Source organism: Gobio gobio (assembly GCF_949357685.1).
Source record: "Gobio gobio genome assembly, chromosome: 22".
NCBI lineage: Eukaryota > Metazoa > Chordata > Actinopteri > Cypriniformes > Gobionidae > Gobio > Gobio gobio.
In genome coordinates, this window is record NC_137118.1 from 25463620 (window position 1) to 25480256 (window position 16637).

A 16637-nucleotide genomic window follows, 5' to 3' on the forward strand; every position below is an offset into this window, starting at 1 on the left:
CTCATGACTCATTAAGAGACTAGGCACAACCATTTTGGACAAAGCGCCTGCGGCACACCTGGCATGCGATCAGATCGTTTTGATGCAAACTGTGAACTTACTCTCATTGGAGTATTAGACTGTAATAGACTGTTAGGTTAGGTTTAGGGTTAGTAGAATAAGTTGACATGTTGTTGCAAAGTTAGAAAGCATCAAAATAAAGTGTTAGCAGATATTAAGCAGTCTACTAATACTCTAATGACTGCTGGTTGACATGTAGTTGAAAAGTTACTTAGTTAGTTGAATGTTTAAAGTGGACTATCAAAATAAAGTGTTACCTAGTTTCGGAAGTGCATGCATGTTCTATTGAGTGGTGTTTAGGATAGTAGTTTGATGCTCTCTAATGTAAAATGGAGCCATTCGCTGTCTCCTGTCAGATTTATGTCAAAGTCTTCTGATATCATTGTTGCGAGGTTTTTTTGTTTATAAATGACAGAATGTTTTAGTCAGATTAATGGTGGACTGTGCTGGTGGTGCTCATCATGAGAGAGCTTGTGTAACTGGCTTGATGCTCGTTAAGTGCTGGCAGGTGCTCTATTATACTGTAGAACACTTGACTTACCGATAATGAGCCTCGCGGGCTTTATTACTCTGACATGTCTAAATAGCACAGAAATTCTTCCCCCACCTTCCCCCATACACCAGCATCATTTCTGCCCAGAGCTAAACCATTCATCAGCTGTTTGAATAGGAACACGCATAACCGTGGCAGCTGCTATAATGATCTTAACGCAATTGTTTGAACACAAAGGGAGCAGAAATTTCTATTACAACCCTTTAAATGTTCTTTCATGTGAAAATGTTGGATTCATTTTCTAGTAAAATTTTTGAATAACTTTATGAATGGATTATTCAAGAAATACCGACACCTGTGACTAGCCTCTCAGTACAGCATGAAGACATTAGATTGTGATTCTGCATCAAATAGATAATATTATTTATTCTTGTGACCTAAAATACAATCATATAAACTTGTAGGCACACATGATGTATATACAGGCATTTCATCAAAACAATATAACATTTTAGATATCAGAACTCGTACTGTAGAACAGAAACCCACTGTAAGCTTTGGGTCTAAGCAATTCCTGTACCCATGATGCATATTCTCAATAGCTACATTTGCACAGATTCTGCTAATAAAGTTAAATATCGCATTTGATAAAGCTCTCGAGTACTCTACTACAGATAATATGCAGCTGTTTACTTCCAACCAGACAAGTGAGTTTCTTTTTGTAACAAATATAGTATAGCACTTGAACTTGTACAAGAGCTGTCATGCTAAAATACACAACTATAAAAGCTATCCTTCTTCAAAAGCACATGTTGATATTTCACTAAATATGTGTAAACACATGAAGATGATAGATCATGTTGGTTCGCTTGAAAACCACTGCCAACTGTAATTATGTCAGCGATGATTAATATTATGTTTACCGTATTCAAAAATCAATCTGCCAATAAGGTTTACAATTATATAATGTGACACTGTTGATATGAATTTAGCTTTCATACAAAATCCCTTAATACAAATACTGTATATTACTGGGAAAATAGTCAACTCGGTTTTTGTAAGAGCACATTTAGAAACCCATCAATAGAAAGAAGACTAAAGCTTTGGTACAATCCAATCAAAGGCATATAGAAGTATAATAAAACTATGACAGCCATCCTTAAAACCTTAATAGTGAATTGCACAACTAACACAATGACAACCATTCAGCTTATTTTAGTTGATTTCTACTGGCTGCATGCCTTGACATGTTACCATTCAGTTGATGTATGCGATCATACTGCGAACTGTCATATATGACGCATTTGTTATACATCCATTAATTTAGCGCAGCCAGTGCTGTAAGACACAGCTGTTCTCCACACAACAGCTAAAAAGCTAATGTGACTATTTCAATCGATCTCAGGAATAGCTAGTGGTTTTAAAACCCTTGTCCTGATTTTACTGCTTTTTGAAATGCTTATATTGATTCAAAAAGGTATTAGTACTGCTATTGGGTTCATTGGGTTAGCCTGGGATTTTCCCTTCGGGTTTGTGGTCTAGAACGGACAGAGTAAACTGAGTGCAGAACAGGTTGCTAGGCACTACTGCATGTTGCTGCTGAGGTCTGCTGTAAACTTCAATTACACCACAATCACATCTGTGACAAGCTAGCAAAGTTATGTCATTACAAAATGTAAAATTAAAACTTTATGAACAGTTCTCTAGGCATTTCTCTACGGAGCCCCTAAAGGGACATGGTGAAGGGGAAAAAAACATGAGATGGAGGAAAAATTACTTGTCAATGCTTTTTTCCCCACTACCATGTCCCTTTAGAATAAGTTAAAAAGAAGGTATATTTTGCTCACTCTTTTGCATATAATGTTGGTGGATGGGACTAGTGCAGTCAGGCTCCTAAATGAAAAAGCATCACAAAAGTATAGTAAAAGTATAGTAAATACTGAAGATCTTCCCCTCCCGTAATCAACTGACTTCAGGAATATTGCGCATGAGTCATATGAACTGCTTTTATTACCCTTATGATGCTTTTTGGTCATTACCCATTTCACTTTTATACTATGTAAAAGAGCGGCCATTCTTCAAAACTGGAACGTTTGGATGGATTTTTGGGATGAACTCTTTCTTTAAGATATCTGAGTAAACAGTTGTCGCCGCACTGAATCTTTGCCCCTGGAAATCTACAATGGATAAGTGTTCTTCCAACATTCGTGTCTTCATGTGTAAACAGTGTTAGCCAGAGCATTAACGTCATCAAAGTGAAAACGCTTTGGTTTTCCAAACACATTTCGTTTTTTCACATGACCACACATTTGCCCTTAAGCTTCTCAGCTCGTTTTTGCTGCTTGCTCTTCTTGCCATCGATCTGAAGGCTAACAGTCCTGCGTTTCTCCAAGTTAAGAAGCTCTTGAAACAGCTCCTTAACGTTGTGATTTGTCTTCGCCGATGTCTCCATGAAGGCACATTTCCACCTCTTGGCCACGGCCTCTCCGTCGCTGCTCTCCACTTCACGACTGTTCACCTCATCATTCTTATTGCCCACCAGCATGATTGGGTTGTTCTCTATGTCCCCCTTAATCTGGCAGATTTGCTCAAAGATGGGCTTCAGCTCCTCCAGAGACTGTTTGCTGGTGATGGAGTACACTAAGATGAAGGCGTGGCCTTTAGTGATGGACAGACGCTGCATGGCGGGAAATTGGTGGCTGCCCGTGGTGTCTGTGATCTGAAGCGTGCAGATGCTCTTGTCGCAGCTGATCACCTGCCTGTAGGTGTCCTCGATAGTTGGGATGTAGCTCTCGCGAAAGGTTCCCTTCACAAAGCGCAAGACCAGGGAGCTTTTGCCCACTCCACCGGCTCCAAATACAACCACCCGATAATCGTTGCTTTGTTCTGGCATAATGCTGCTCAAAAAGACCTGGATGGAGGCAAAGCGAAAGGAATGGTTATGAAATACAAGCACCAAAAGTTTGACAAGACAGTATTGAAACAAGCCAAACATTACAATTATGATTTTACATTACATTATATTTAAATTCTGCAAAGTGGTACGCTTTCTGATTGCTGCTGTTTTTAAATATGACTCAGCCATACCATGAATCTTTATATAAAATTATATAAAGCATTCAAAATTCAAAATCAAAGTAAACTCGGCGTTCTTATAATCAGAGTCTGAAGAGACTACTGGCCAATGAGACCTCTGCCAGTCTGACATGCACGTTTCCCTGATTAGTTCAACCACCAGGACGAATATCAAAGCCTCAATACAGGATACAGGAACAGCACCTGCTCAGTGAGCACATGGATGCAAGCAAAAACGGCTACTGGAAATATATTTAAATCGTCTTTTATTTCACGGCAAACTGGTCAGGATGTGATGCAGCGCTGTTTGTTGGTGCAGGCAGAATGCGCAAAAAAAACAGACGAAGAGAAAACAGCCGTAAACTGTGAGTACCGCCTATACTATACTACCTTTGATATTACGTGTTATATAATAAATTATATATAATACATATGGTGTATTTTAAATAATAAATAATGTATAAAAACAATAATGGCAAACCAGATTTAATTTGCTGCTTTGAATTCAGAAACTCACCTAAATGTTGATGTGCAAAGACTTTAAATTCCCGTTGTCATGTCGTGGTAGACGATGGAAATGATGGGATATGGGTTGTTTTTCTGGAGGTCTGCGATGCCTCTAAAGATCCATCTGAGGCATGACTGTGATATTTAAAGGGGGAGCGCTGTTTCCTGTGTCTGCTGACTGACTGACTCTCTCCCGTTCTCTCCCGTGACGTCATGAGGGATTTCAGCGTTTCTCCCCCTGCTGCTGCGAAACACATCAACAGCCCTGCCTCATTACAGTGCGCCTTATATGGTGTACATTCCTCACAACCTTCCGTTTTTATAGTATATTCATATAATTCAGCTTTAGCTGTGCTATTAGGCTTTTGTGAAGTTGAGAAATTTAAGCTTAAAATTACAATTTCACACTAAGGGCAAATTAGCGTGAGAGCGCAATTCCACAAAAGCACAGATGGGAGTGGAAAGTTCTGCGTGTGATCTACTGATGACGCACAAATGAAAGGACACATTGTGCTGCCAACACCATATGCATTGTCTTAATGGTAGGGTAGGAGTAGGTATGGATGTTTTTAAGCCTCAAACCACATGAATATAATGCTGGTAGCACAATCTGATAGGTAGCATTTTTCACTGTCCAATTGTGCTACCTACTGTTTTAATGGGAGGTAGCAAAATCTGAGCGGGTAGCACAAATCGTCAGAACACCTGATCATTTCCATAATGACCAACACAATCTACTAAGAGCAGCGCAAATTAGCGCAGACATGCTTTTTCTGGGCTGTAAATAATGGCGCAAATACCAGTAAATTGACTAGCGCAAACCTTAGTAAATCACCTTGCGTGATTCATTTAAATAGGGGAGAGCGGGGCACTAACGCAGGGTTAGTTGTAACACGCATGGTTTAAAACGTTCCATACATGCCAGGATGACGAAACTTAGTGTATTTACTAGTTGCCACATCAACATTATTTAGAGAAAAAATTGCACCAAAATTAAAAAATCTTTGGAAGATATTACTGAACATTTATTTAACCATAGCAAAAGTACATTTCTTAAGTTTATTTTTCATCTCTGTTTTTTGTGTTTATTTAAAAGAAGACAAATCTGATATTATTTGAATCATATATCTGTTATTTAACAATTGATATAGTTCTTTAATGCTGATCTAACCAGCAGAAGACACGATCCGGGTTTAAATCCCAGTTGCACAGGTGGGGTGCGTTGTAACACTGCATTACAATGAGCCCCTATTAGAACTACACTATTATATTCTATACTTTTATGAATTCTTTTGAGAAACCATGAGAAAAGGGTGAATAATGACTGAGAGTCAATGTTCAGAAATTATTAATTATTATTATGTTTTGAACTATGCTGTATAGCTGTATTTAGCGATGTGTTTGTTGTCAAATCAAAATGTGTATATTTTTAGTGATTAAAAAATGCCATTATTTTATTTTATTGTATTTTATTGACCAAATATTTTAGTTTGTCTTGGATATTTTTTTGATTATATCAGATCATATTTTAACCCTCTGGTGCTCTTCGTTTGGGGGTTCCTTTGGTTATCTTCCCGGTCATAAGTGACCGGACACCTAACAATTAAACTTCCTCGACCCCAGAAAAACCAATGTAATTTATTTTTCTCCAATAATATTTTTTCTATTATCTTTTGTATTTTGAGATGATTTTATCGTACTTATTAATATTTATCCAATAATTATGGTCTATTTTTGCCATTGAAAATAATAATAATAATAATAAAAAATTAAATAGTATTTCAGGTTAAAATAGTCTATGCCTTCAAAATAAATTTTTTTGAAGGCAGATTAGTGACCTCTGTTGGAATTATTTATGGGAACATGCAACCATGGGTGTAACCACTATGGAGAGGCTTGTGAATTTCCTAGTTCTCTTTTGAACAAATTTAATTATTTTTTTTAGATGGATTTGAATATATATTTAAACAATCTCAAAGACTATTTATTATAAAGTTTTAGATAATTTATTTTGTTAGAAATAGTGATTTAAAGTGTTACAATTATTATTATGTATACAGTCAAACCTAATCATCGTGTTAGGAAGAGAAAGCAAGGAAGCATTTTACTACCCATTTTTTTATTCAGAATTTATATATATATATAAATTCATTAAATTATAACACTTTATTTTGTTTTTAAAAATGCTCAGAAAGATGTAAAGGATCAAGCCTGAGCTTCCAAGTGCACAGTTCGTGTGTGTGTGTGTGTGTGTGTGTGTGTGTGTGTGTGTGTGTGTGTGTGTGTGTGTGTGTGTGTGTGTGTGTGTGTGTGTGTGTGTGTGTGTGTGTGTGTGTGTGTGTGTGTGTGTGTGTGTGTGTGTGTGTGTGTGTGTGTGTGTGTGTGTGTGTGTGTGTGTGTGTGTGTGTGTGTGTGTGTGTGAGAGAGAGCTTTTTCTGCATTATGACTGAATCTGATTATTGAATGGATTTCACATTCCATAAACTTTGCTCTGTATTACAGACACAGTGATTCATAGGTGTGTGTGTGTGTGTGTGTGTGTGTGTGTGTGTGTGTGTGTGTGTGTGTGTGTGTGTGTGTGTGTGTGTGTGTGTGTGTGTGTGTGTGTGTGTGTGTGTGTGTGTGTGTGTGTGTGTGTGTGTGTGTGTGTGTGTGTGTGTGTGTGTGTGTGTGTGTGTGTGTGTGTGTGTATATAAGTGTGCGTGTGTCTGTGTGTGAGTGTCACACTCTTGGTGACTTTTTTCAGCATTGTGGCCGATTTGTAGATTGTACACACACAAATTTTGTGAATTTTTGTGTTTTTGCAGATTTCCCATTCATTTCCTCAATTTTTTTCCTAATGCCAATAAAGTCACCAAGTTTCATATCATTCTGAAGAAGTTGTGATTTAAAACAATTCTAAATGTGGTTCATAGGTTCAGTGTGTGTGTGTGAGTGGATGTGTCAATATCACACTCTTGATGTTTTGGAGTGTAACTTCTTTACTGCTGTGTACTTTTTTTCCAGCATTGTGGCCGATTTGTAGATGCAAATCGTGTGTGCACACAAATATTCTGTGAATTGTTGTGTTTTTGCTGATTTCCCATTAATTTCCTATGGTCGGTAATTTGTGACCGAAGATAATGAAAGGTAAACTTTTTTTAAATCTACACTGCGTGATATTTTCCCCCATCTAGCGGTGAAAAGGTATATGACCATCCAGTGAATTTTAGTTTCTGTTCCTCTCAATTCCGATTTTGTTTTAACTCCTACGGTGGCCGATTTAGTCCAAGATTAACATGGCTTCCAGTTCGACCTCGTCCACATTCGACACGGTGCCATTGAGTGTTAAAACGTGAAAGGTGAAGCTTGAATTTACGGGTATGTCCCTCTTTGGCTAATGTACTTTCAAGATGGAGGGGCAACATGGCGACCCGCATTCAAACCCCTTACCCGTATGTATTTTCAATGGCATATTATAAACTTACGAGAATACTTTATTACTTGAAAGAAGTAAATATACATTAATGAGCACATATATTTTTGAAAGAACTAAGTGTTTTTAGCTAAGAATAAACGAAAAAAGTTACACACTGTAGCTTTAACGACCAATTAGCATGCCCGAAAATGTTCCGGTCAGAAATGACCGAAGAGCACCAGAGGGTTAAGCTGTCGTGTTACAATGTGCCCCTCACATGTTACAATGTACCCCACCTCTGGGGCATGTTGTCACATTTCACTTCCATTCTTCCACTCTTCCATTTCATTCCTCCGAAAATCAAGAAAAAAAGTATACACTGTATTAATGAAACAAAACCACATAATTGTACTAGACGTGTGATATTAATGTGGGAAAAAATAAATACTCTGAACCCCAAGTGGATTTACACAAACTGAGACAGTCAAAAAGCGTTAGGTTGTGCCCTGCTCTCCCCTACTCTCCTCCCATAAATGTTCCATCTGAAAGGGAAACTCCTACAAATACATACAATAAATTAAGGTCAGCCGCAAAAATAACCCTGTCCACGCCTTTTCAAAGCTATTTTTCATTGCATGACTTTAGTAAACCCTGACAGTAATGTTTTTAAATATCTTTTTAATGCTAAAAGAGTGTTTGGTCCCAAATCTGGCTCTTAATGTTTTCCATTCAAAATGTAAACAGATGCCGTTATTGTATGGTCTTCATTCAGAACTGTGATTGGCTTTTTCTTCCCTGTACATATTTAATCATAGTAGCATTTGCACTGCAAAGTGTCTATAAATGTGTATTCCCTCAGGAAGAAAAATAAACCATAACATCCTTCCCAATGTGATAAATGTAAGTTTTATAACGTTTTATAGAGTTTTATACTGTATATGACTAATATTTGTCTCAAACTATAAGCACGTCCTATGAAGCCTGAAGAACTGGCTTTAATAGAGGCATCAGTATATGTAAACAATAGTGCTGAGTAGATTACAAATTGTAGTCAGTTACTGATTCCAAATTACATGACAAAAATTCTAGTTAGTAACGTAATCCATTACATTAAACATGTAACAGGTAACACAATCTGTCTACCTTTTGATTACTTTTGCCATAACTCTTTTATCACATTGATTTGAATAGGATAATCTTGTACCATATTGATATAAAAATACAAAGAGAAAGATAATATATTCCATTCTTTGTTATCAACAACATGAAGTTCATTAAATATTACATTATGTCAGTGTTTCCCATACTGGGATTCATGAGCTTAATGAAAAGCTATTTGGTAATTAAATCATAAATTAAATGAATAATTTTAAAATAAAAAACAATCAAAATAATAGACTTACTAGAAAAGATTAAATATTTTATTTGTTTACCTGCATGTCATGTGATGTCAGAGAACCATGAACTTAATTTTATTATTTATTATTATTATTATTGACTTTTATTGATATTTTATTATTGACCTAACTTAAATCTCAGGAAACACTTCAAGTAAATAAATTAAGTCAAAGAGATTCAGCTGACAAAAATGTTGAGGAATCCCTGCTGTCATGAAACTGTTCGGGCTCAGAGACGCAAAGGTTAAGTATCCAAAAAGTAGTTTGCGTCATGTTCAGGTAATTCAACCAATCAGCGTGAGAAGAAACCTGTGTATAGCCGTCCATCACCTCTATCCTTTGACAGTTTTGCAGCATGCAGACATTATTTGTTATGCAGACATTAGCCAATCAGGGCTTCGTTTCTCAAACGCATCATAAGATCATTGAACCATTGGCACCTACGATCAACACAGCTCACAATGCTTTTGAGAAACAGCCCAGAACAGTAGGCGCTGACATTGAAATTTTAAGCTGAAGCAGCACCAAAACCGAGCGTTGCATTCAGATGGGGGGAAAATATTCATGTATTATGACTTGTTAAAGCTAAATTATGACTTGGAGCAAACAAATATTCACTTGGTATCTTGCTCTACTCTTCAGACATGCATGGTGTAATTGGTGCTTCCATAGTTTCTCATATGTCGCTCTGTTTACAGAGAACTAATGTTTACTGACATTTTACAAAGACCTCAGGGAAAATAAAAAATAAAGTATGTCATGACCCCTTTTATTTATTTATACCACAAAATAAGCAGTGATGTCAATAGATTTAGCATTATGGTGCCTTGCCTGGTTGAGCCTGATTGAAAATACATGGAAAGAAACCTTCCCTTGTTCTAAGTTTTGCCCTTGCCTAATGGCTGACTAGGACTGTGCCAAATTTCACAAGTTTTCAAAGCAAAATCTAAACCAGTAGTTCTGAACATGGGGCCCATAGGGGGCCTTAACCAACTTCTAAGTGGGCCTCAAGATGACTTAAAAGAAAAAAACAAGTATAAAAATAAGCTAAACAGCTACAAATCAAGATGTTCTTATTATTTGGTTATTTTATATTGGCGTTAAGTCTAAAATGATTATTGAAATGTTTCAATAAGATATTTTTAAAGAGTTTTCTTCAGTGCTGTGACGTATTTCCAAGTAAAACAGATTATTGAATGGAGGGCAGTGTTTTACTTCAGCGCTCCTCCTCTCCATCTCACACTCATAGCAGACTAATGGTTGGAGGGGAGTGGTTAAGGATATTCAAACCCAAGCCGTCAAACTGACATCATCTGGGAAGGAACACCATTCCAGACCGGAAGTAACTTTTCAGATTTTGATTAAAGATTACCGCTACAAACTATTTTTTTCTGTGTATTAACTTGCACGGAATAATTTTTCACCCTAAGACCTGTTATGTGTGCTAACAAAGTAAAATAAAAAAATAAAAAGTTCAGCTTTAAGCAGCTCTACAGAAGACACTAGTGTCATTATTCAGATCAAGTGAATTCTGTTTTGATTCAATTCAATAACGGTGAAGGGGTACACTTTATTTCAATGGTCCACTTTAGACATTGTACTAACTATAATTAACTTTGCCACTACACGTCAACTGACTATCATTAGATTATTAGTAGACAGTTAGGGTTCGGGTTAGTAGAAAAAGGCATTTAGTTGCAAAGTTACTTAAAGTCAGTAGAATGTCTGTTGGGGAGCATCAAAATAAAGTGTTAGCAGATATTAAGCAGACTGTCACCAGCTCACCAGCTCCATTCACCATGCCTGTCTTCTCAGCACTACACTTCTCATCATCTTCTCTGGCTCACACCTCACACTCCTCAATCACCTGCACCTGCAAACCATTACCCTCGTCATCACATCACTTTGGCTACATCTGAAAACCTAGGCAGCTGACTTGTTGCAATGACTTATAAAGCAGCGTTTGCGCATGAAGGCGCCTCACTAAACTGATTGCGGATAGACTTCTGAGACAGTTTAATGATCTACAGCAAAATAGCACAAGCTTTGGTGGTAACTACTCAAATATTGAATTACTACAATAGTAATTTCTCGATAGAAATGAAATCAGAAGTGGAAAACGTTGGTCAAAGACGTACTTTTACACACAAACTGACCAGCAGCCGCAACATTCAGACGCCATCTTTCTTTTTCTAGCTCAACTGTCACAGAATTGAATGCACAGGATTGTGGCTATCAAAGGCAGCGAAGGATACATCTATGCTGCCTTCAAAAATCAATGAGATGTGAAGGTCTTTCAGGAGCCGGGAAGTGATAACATTGGATTTGGCCTTGATGCGGTTACTATCCAACGCCTGACTACCTACCGCTTCTACCTACTGTACCTGTAGGGATGGGCAAATGAAGTCTCATGTAGCACCGAGGCTTTCCCTTGATTGTTCCGGGAAAAGATTCAAAGCTTCAAGAGTGTCGAAAACAGCGTCATCTGGTGTTTAGTAAAAAATAAATAGCCAAAACCCTATGAAAGAAGCTTTGTCGGAATTGTTTGTTCTTTTGATTTAGTCAAGTCTTTGTTTCTAAGTATTGCCAAGTCTTCGTTTTATGTTTGGAATTATTGGAATAAACTGCACTTGGGTTCTGCAACTTGCCTCCAGTGGACTGAATATGTTACACTAACAGTGCCCTTGTGTTTGTGTGATGTGTGTTGAATTTCTATGTGATGTGGCTGCATCCGAATGTAATATCTTCTATTGATGTAATAGAATAATAATAGGCAGCTGCCTACGTTTTTGGATGTAGCCGCTATTTCTGCAGTCAACATCCTCACCTCAGTGTCTGGTCTCGTCATCACTACCCAATGCTAGCCAGACTACCAAACGGTTCTACCTACCTGTGTTACTTACTGCCTTCATCTGTCTTCTACATTCCTCAGTGGTCCGGTTCTCCAGATTCCCGTTCTCCATCCTCATCTGCAAACATAAGGAACTCTGTTACCATCCAGCTAACTCATCTGTAAACTATCAGTCTGCTGTGATACTCACCATTGATTCACTTTTTGCTGTAGTTTTAATTAGTTAGTCTAAAGTGGACCATCAAAATAAAGTGTAACCCAGTATCGATGTTGCAAAATTTGTCAATTATAAAACAAACCTGATTCAGCTAGTAAGCAGCTCTACAAAGACAATAGTGTCCAGTGCAATTAGTTCAATTTAGCTTGTATACAAAATGTTACATTATCATATTTGTATTACAGATTTCAAACAGTAAAATTATAACAAGGCCTAGATACAGTACATGTGGGTTTGATAAGATCAACTTTGATCAGTTTAGGAAAATAAATGACTATTAACCACAACAACAGATGTGGTTGCTATATGAACAAGCATCAGTTGATGTCAAGCATTGTGCCGCCCCCTGCTGAGAACAGATGAAACTTTAGTGAAGTTATTTCTGGTGTGAAATGATTTCTTCAAAACTCATCATATTCTATATATAAAAAAAAAAAATACATGCACGTGCAGTCTTAACTGACACAAAAAAAGGACTATATTTTCACCTCAAAATCAGGTCCAGAATCACAAATGAACTGCTGCCACCATTTTGCAGGGTCCTCGCAATCATGCCATGTAGTTCTTTCACTCAAAAAAATAACTCTTTGAATGAACATAAAAAAATCATGGAAAATATTTTCACATGATTAACTTGCTTTATTTCAGCGTTATGCAATTCTGTTATTCCAAATTAATGTACTTATGTTGATTCAACTTATTTACTATGGTTAGGCACAGCTTAATTTAATAGTGTCAGCCCAACTAATTTGCAATGTTTTGGACCAACTAATTTATTTAAGTTAGCCTAACAAAAGTGCATAATGCTGAAAGAAAGCCATTTAATCACATGGAAATCCTTTCCAGGATTTAATTACATTAAAGGGTTAGTTCACCCAAAAATGAAAATTCTGTCATTAATTACTCACCCTCATGTCGTTCGACACCCGTAAGACCTCCGTTCCATCTCACCACAGTGACTCTACAATAATTTTACGATGCGACAACAATAGTTTTTGTGCGCAAAAAAAAATCTAAATAACACCTTTATCCAACTTGTTCTTGTCTTCCGTGTATGCCTCCACGACGCATGCACGAGAATATGACGCAGATCCAGCGTTCGGACACATGACCCAGAAGCGATTTGTTTACAAGCAGAGGAAGACGCGCGTATCTAAGCTGTTGAATTCTACATTGATCGTGCTTTAGGTCTCGGCGTAGTTCTCAAAATGGGGCTAAAGTGTGCATTCCACGGATTCCCGAACCCCTGCGCTACGTCATATTCTCGCGCATGCGTCGTGGAGGCCTACACGGAAGACAAGAACAAGTTGGATAAAGGTGTTATTTTGATTTTTTTTTTGCGCACAAAAACTATTGTCGTCGCATCGTAAAATTATTGTAGAGTCACTGTGGTGAGATGGACTTTTTAACGACGTTTTAAGTGTCTTTTATGGGTCTTGGGATTGTAAATGTACTGAATGCCAATGGAGGCCTATCTGAAGCCTTTCTCAGCCATCAGCTTTCAACAAAAATATCTTCATTTGTGTTCCGAAGATTAACGGAGGTCTTATGGGTGTCGAACGACATGAGGGTGAGTAATTAATGACAGAATTTTCATTTTTGGGTGAACTAACCCTTTAAATCAAAGAATAGCTTTTGAGTGCATTTACAATACCTTTTACAAGAATATATTGGCTTGCCAGAAAAGGGTTTTGTTACATTTGTTGGCATGCCCAAAGTAGTTTATTAATATTAAAACAACATTAATAGTTATTAATAGCTCCTCACCCCATGCACATGCTCTACACTTTACCACAATGGTAACCTCCAAAAACACTAACATAACACAAACTTTTAAACACCAACATAACAAAACATTAAGCATTAAAAAGTCTCTAAATTTTCTCATCTTGTTAAAAATCCATCAAATTGCACTTTATTTAAACATTTACTCTCCGAATTCAGCCCCTTTGCAAAGCATGATGGGAAGTGAAAGCCTTGTTTGATTGGGTTACTTGATTGAAACATGTTATTTCAAAATGAAAACATCAAGTTATGTCAAAGAGTAACAGTTTTAAGTCAGTTTAACATGAATCAATTACATTTGAACCAGAAACCTAATTTAATGGCGTTAAATCAAGATGAATTACTTAAATAAAGTGAACAGCATCATGAATAATTTTTTTGAGTGTTTGTTCCTGAAATATATTTTTAGAGTATGCGTTGAGTTTTGAAGAAATCATTTCGCTCCACATTTCACACCAAAAATTATTTCACTCCAAGTGTACAGAGCTTCAAGCATTGCTTCAAAATCCAGTTATGAAGCTTAAAATGCAAATCAGGGTTCAGAGTTTAAATGTCAGTCAGTTGCGAAATTCTCAGATGATTGTTCTTGCAGCTGTGTGGCATTTCTCTCTGTTGCTAGAATGAAACAACCCTCTGTGTTGGTGTTTGTAACATAAGATATAGGATTTTAGCCTTCGTTATGTTTATTAGATTTATCACAATTATAAAAAATATTTAATTTTTATATAATCACAGACTGGCTGGCAGGTGTGATGCAGAACACTGAACCAAAGTCAAAGGAGGAAATGTAAATTTGTACAGTTGTCATTACAGCTGGGTTCAGCTCAATGAACCGCATAACACATCTGCTCTACTGTTGATTGCCCCCTTATATAGTGGCATGTTAATATACAGTATGCTGCATGCAATATTTTACAGGTTTTAATTTTTTGTGCAACAGTTGCGTCAGTTTGTTAAGCAAAGTGTTGTACAAACGGTCACACTTTATATTATATTTAATGTTCTTTAATGTATTTGCATTAAAAAAAGTTTAATCAGTTTAAGGGTAGGTTAAATCAACAGTATAATTAAAGATTACAGAAATTAATTACAGCTGTAAATACATGCAGGTATTTTTAAATATAAGTACAATGTAAAAACATGTATGTACACAATAAGTGCATTGTATCAAATTATTTATTTAAATGCAAATACTTAATAGTTGAAGACACCTAAAGTTGGAGCGTAAAAAACACTTGATTAGATTTAAAATAATTTTTGGTTACTCTTTATTTTACAGTATGTGTACTTACAGTGTAAGTAGCAAAAGTACTGGTTAACTACATGGGTTAAGGTTAGGTTTAGGGGTAGGTTCAGGGTTAGTACCTAGTTATTACCCAGTTATTGTATACAATATATATATATATATATACAGTATATAATTACTATAATAAAGGGTTACACTTTATGTTAAGGTGTCATTGTTACAGTGTAATTACATATTTAAGTAATATTAATTAAGTACATGGACTTACTATGTACTTACTATATGTTAGGGTAGGATTAGGGTTGGTTTAGGGTTAGTTGCATGTAATTATGCATAATTTACTGTTATTACTATGGTAAGTACATGTAACGTGTAACATGGATACTGTAAAATAAAGTGTTACCATACTTAGTGGGGAAGAAGACTTTAAATTAAAGTGCTACCCTTTTTTTCCCGTATATCTGGAATTTTATAAACAGTATAACATGATGTTTGTTCAATGCAAACTATACCTAGGAAATTAAACATTTGAGAAAGGTTCATGGCTACTCCTGGACTAAACGTCTTGTATGTGTTTTCATTCTGAGATAGAGAAGGAAGTTAAAGATAGGACAAAAAAAATATACTAAAGGAAGTAGGCAGAAATTTCTCAAAATGAGGAAGTCTACAAATAGTTCCATTTACTTACTGAAGCAAAAAGGCTTGTCAGTTCAATAACAGCAACACAAAGGTGAAAAAGCATTGCGTTTTAGTACATCAGTATACGCTCAGAGTTTCTCTTAGAAGTAGTGCTCCTGAATTGGCAGCTTCTTTTGAACTATCCACTGAGTTTTTGGTCATACCACATCCTGTTCAGTTAGACAGCAATTTGAACATGCTATGTAGTCCTTGTCCAAAGTGAGGGGAGTTGAACACTTTATAAGGTAAGAATATGTCTAATTCTCTACATGTATGTTGTATGTACATGTAAGATTTTGCGCTCAAGTATGATGTTAAATTGAATGAATTCATAAGGCTAAGTGAATTAAGCGGCCTAAATTATTGACATGAAAAAAAAACTGAAATACTTTCCATTACATTTTTACATGACTTCTCTTTGGATATTTCTCAATGTTATATCATACAATTATAAATATTATAATTGTAATATTATAAAACATAAATATGATCATTTTTTTAAATCTTCATTTATTTATGGTGCCATAAAATAAAAGGGAAGATAAACGTTTTAAATTATCTGTATAATATCTGCGACAGCACTTTGTTGTGGCATTAACTGATCTGTCATTATTTAGTTACTTTGAAGTAAATGCAAAAGAAAAGCTGTTTAGAAATATTAGAAGTGTCTCTGTCTAATTGTGCACTCAATTATTTTCAAGAAGGCAATTGTTTGTTTTTAATGATTTATTAAGTTACACATTTATTGTATGTATGTGTTAATAGTTCAGCAATAATCTATTAATGATTACTTATAAAAAATCTGGAACATTTGCATTTGTTTTTCACAGGCAATGCAAAGTTCATACAGTAAGGTCCAAATGTCTAAATAGGAGACTACAAAATTTTGCTATTTAAAACATATTTTGAACCTGGAAATAATTAGAAATAG

General features: G+C 36.1%; 2 protein-coding genes across 4 annotated transcripts in view; one reads left to right on the forward strand and one right to left on the reverse strand.

Moving 5' to 3' along the window:
• Positions 1–954: 954 nt before the first annotated feature.
• diras2 (DIRAS family GTPase 2) lies at positions 955–4334 on the reverse strand. The gene is made up of 2 exons (XM_079804606.1): positions 4146–4334; positions 955–3464 (listed from the first exon to the last, which is right to left on the reverse strand). Exon 2 carries the CDS (start codon positions 3444–3446, stop codon positions 2847–2849), a length of 600 nt encoding a protein of 199 aa, XP_079660732.1. The 5' UTR covers positions 3447–3464; positions 4146–4334; the 3' UTR covers positions 955–2846.
• An 11376-nt stretch (positions 4335–15710) lies between these two features.
• Positions 15711–16637, forward strand: part of syk (spleen tyrosine kinase) — a 34974-nt gene continuing 34047 nt past the window's right edge. The window contains exon 1 of one of the 3 annotated variants that reach the window (XM_079804609.1): positions 15711–15951. The gene's annotated coding sequence lies outside the window, so the exon portion shown is untranslated. The remainder of the gene's footprint in view (positions 15952–16637) is intronic. The other 2 variants (XM_079804608.1, XM_079804607.1) reach the window with 2 other exon arrangements.

What these genes read in the sequence shown, in the direction of transcription:
- diras2 (XM_079804606.1), bottom strand. Translation starts at nt 3,446, where the DNA reads ATGCCAGAACAAAGCAACGATTATCGGGTGGTTGTATTTGGAGCCGGT.